The 3,156-nt window shown below is 42.3% G+C and overlaps 1 protein-coding gene across 1 annotated transcript; it reads right to left on the bottom strand.

Moving 5' to 3' along the window:
* Positions 1 to 2,093: 2,093 nt before the first annotated feature.
* LOC124233282 (alpha-defensin 1-like) lies at positions 2,094 to 2,929 on the bottom strand. Its single transcript, XM_046650453.1, has 2 exons — positions 2,755 to 2,929; positions 2,094 to 2,215 (listed from the first exon to the last, which is right to left on the bottom strand). The coding sequence occupies exons 1-2, from the start codon at positions 2,927 to 2,929 to the stop codon at positions 2,094 to 2,096; spliced, it is 297 nt and encodes a 98-aa protein (XP_046506409.1).
* Positions 2,930 to 3,156: the final 227 nt, after the last annotated feature.

Below are 3,156 nucleotides of genomic sequence, written 5' to 3'. Positions count from 1 at the left end.
CCTGCTGTTTCCAGGCATTGCTTTGATGTCTGTCTGATCTGGGGACTCCTCGGAATGATGGCTTTCTGAGGATGCTTTCGAGTGTGAAGTGGAACTGGCCAATATATTGATGGAGGGTCCCAGTGCACCCACATTAACTAAGCTATGATGCAATGGTTCCTCCTTTGAAATTTGTCCAGCTTGAGCTGACTTGTACCTTACCCAGCCCCCAGATCTGGCTTCATTTTACTCAAAGCCTGACAGTGTGATCATCCTCACATCTCTAGGTGAGTCATGAGTATCCTCTGAGAACTCAATTCGAAAGGGCAGCTTGACATTGTCAGCAGCAAGGAGGGGCTTGTGTCTTAATGGCCACATGTTTTGTTTTGTTTCTTCTGGTCCTCCAGTACCAGTACACTGCCTAGGTCTAGGCCATGATAGCCAGAGCAGAAGGATCCCTCTTCTGGAGAAGCAAGGAGAGAATAAAGTTCCTATCATCTTCTAGTGGGAGGAAAGCTCTGACCACAGAGCGCAAGAAAAAGGAAGCAGGACCAGCCTGCACTGGGTTGATGGATTCTTTGATATTGGAAGGGTTTTCATGCACAAAGAAAAATGTTAGCACTATTTGCACTAAATTTAATGCTCAATCAATGCTTTTGAAAACCGGTTCTTGAATAATACATGTTGAAACTAATGCAGTAATTTAAATGATGTGAACCATTCTACAGTGAGCTAATACATTTAGCATGCCTGATTCTTTGCTAACACTTCCAACACCTTCAACAACAGATAAGCACACTCAAGAGCAAGGATCACAAACTTGGTCATCTAGAAAAGTGCAAATCTCATGGATTTAACTTTGTTTCTTATTTGTTCTGATATTACTACTTCTTAGAGTTTTTGTACTCTTTCCGGCCATAGCAGGAGGCTTCATGAGGATGCGGATCCTGGTGTCAAAGAGCTGACTCTTCCCGTGGAAAGCCACTTGCTTGTCTCCACTTTGACTCAAACGTGAGTTTCCAGCTATTATCAGGCCAAGACTATGTTTTTGCAATAAAAATGGTTTCTTTTATCATGTCATGGTGCTTGTAAATTGCTTCCTTTCATAAAAGTTTTGATTTGAGAGACTTTCCTTTCTGACACACAGTGTTCTTGCAATTTTTGCACGATGGTAAGTTTTTGAGCAATTGTGTCATCATTATGATGGATTGACATAGTTCATTAGGTTATTACAAACATGATATTTCTCACTAGAATTTTATTAAGATTAGTATTGGTTTATTATAATTAGTAGACTCAGTCTCTTTGAAGAAATGGAGAGTTGAGAGCAACTCCTTCATTGGACATTGGCCTAATTTACCATTTGAGGTCCAAAGGAGGACCAGTTACTTCACCGGTCACTAGACATGACCGCCTCTATTGACCAGCGACTAGAATCCTCTTGTCTCTGGGTATTAATTAAAATTACTGATGCTGATTAGTGTTTTGTGGTTTTGGACGCCTTTTACTTTTTCCTGATTTGTGGCTCTCTGAAGCTTTAGTCCTTCTATATTATTGATAAACTTACAAAACTATGCATCTATACTTTACACATCTGCCTAAATTAAGTAAAACATTTATATACATCAATGCCCTCCCACCCCTTAAATTTAAGGAAGTAGAGAACATAGCTCATTGGATCCACATTTCCTTGACCCAACAAGACCTTCTGGTACACTTCATAGTCACTTCCCTCTTTTGAGTATCATTAAGAATAAATCAAATTTTATAGATAAAAATGTTGTAATTAGTAATTAGTTTGATTTTTGCTGTTTTGTTATTGCAGCATGACGCTCAAATTGTGCAAGACTGGAATGCAAAGGCCAGTAAACTTAATGGAGACCTTTTTGGATGGAATTCTTTATATAAGTGAGCCACAGAAATAAGCCGTATGAAAAGGTAAAAAAAAAAAAAAAAAAAAGGGAGCGAAAAGAACAATACCAAACATACTGAGTTTAATGCTTAAAGTTTATTTAGGAGAGAGAAATAAAAAAAAGGTAGAAGCTACAAAGAGTAAAACGTTTTCCAGGTCTTCAAATGGAATATTATGCTGCTTTGGGTCTCAATCCTCAAGCTCAGCGAAGACAGCAGAGCTTGTATGCCTTGCCTTTTTTGCTTATACACATCCCAGAGCCACGCTCATGGCTAAGGCAGCTATTGGAGTGCCGGCAGGTGCAGGTAGGTGTTCCTGTAATCCCTAGAGAAAGAAGAGGATGGTCAGGCACAAGAAGAAGGAGAGAGGGAAGGAAGGTAGAGCCAGCCTTATCAAGATTTACTAAGGTGACATGTCTACTTACAATATAAAATGCCAGTCATGTTAGGGTGGTGAGAATTCAATTTTTTGTCGTAACTCACAAGAAATCTTACTGGCTGTGTGTTGGTCGTGCAGGATCATAATTTTTCTCTGATCTTCATCTGTCATGTATATGCTTATTTCCTATCCTTCTGAAGGATCCAACTCTCAAACTTAGAATTACCTATTCCTAACCTCCCCTCATCCACACATCCAATGTGAGCCCAGCTTCTACGTACCAAAGGCCTTGTAAGAGCCTGGTTAGTCTCTGCTGATGAAGCTGGTGCGTTGCACACGCCTATGTAGTGGATTCAAACCCTTTTATTCTCAAGGGGCCATTAAAGAGGCTCTCAATCCAATGTCTTCATTTTCTAGTGATTTTCTGGCTAGTTTGTGGCACCTTGGGACTGCCGACCCCCAAAGCAAGGTGGCTGGTGTCTCACCTTTTGAAGCTCCTCGAGCAGAGCGTTTATCCCCTGCAAAGGAGATAGTCATGTCCTGGACCTCGGCCCCAGGCTGGTCCTGGGCAGAAACTTGGTCATCTGCCTTTTCCAGGTTCTGAGTCTGGGCCTGGAGGGCCAAGAGTAGAAGGGCAGTGAGGAGGGCAAGAGTCCTCATGTCTGTGAGTCACCTGGAGTTCAGGGTCTGGATGGGAGAGCAGGAGCTTGTGTGGGTGGGGAGTCCAGACTCACCTGTATTTATCGGTCTGAGAGGAGGAGGCTCAGAGACACACAGCGCAGTGAGAGAAGGGGGGCATTTGCCTGGGGATGGGGCCCAGGCCACTGTGCCCTAAAGTTTCTCTGAAGCTTCTTTGTTCCAGGAGGTTTCAGCAAACACAAAGCTAT

Source organism: Equus quagga, unplaced genomic scaffold, assembly GCF_021613505.1.
Source record: "Equus quagga isolate Etosha38 unplaced genomic scaffold, UCLA_HA_Equagga_1.0 182421_RagTag, whole genome shotgun sequence".
Taxonomy (NCBI): Eukaryota; Metazoa; Chordata; class Mammalia; order Perissodactyla; family Equidae; genus Equus; species Equus quagga.
This window is presented reverse-complemented; position numbering and strand designations above follow the sequence as displayed.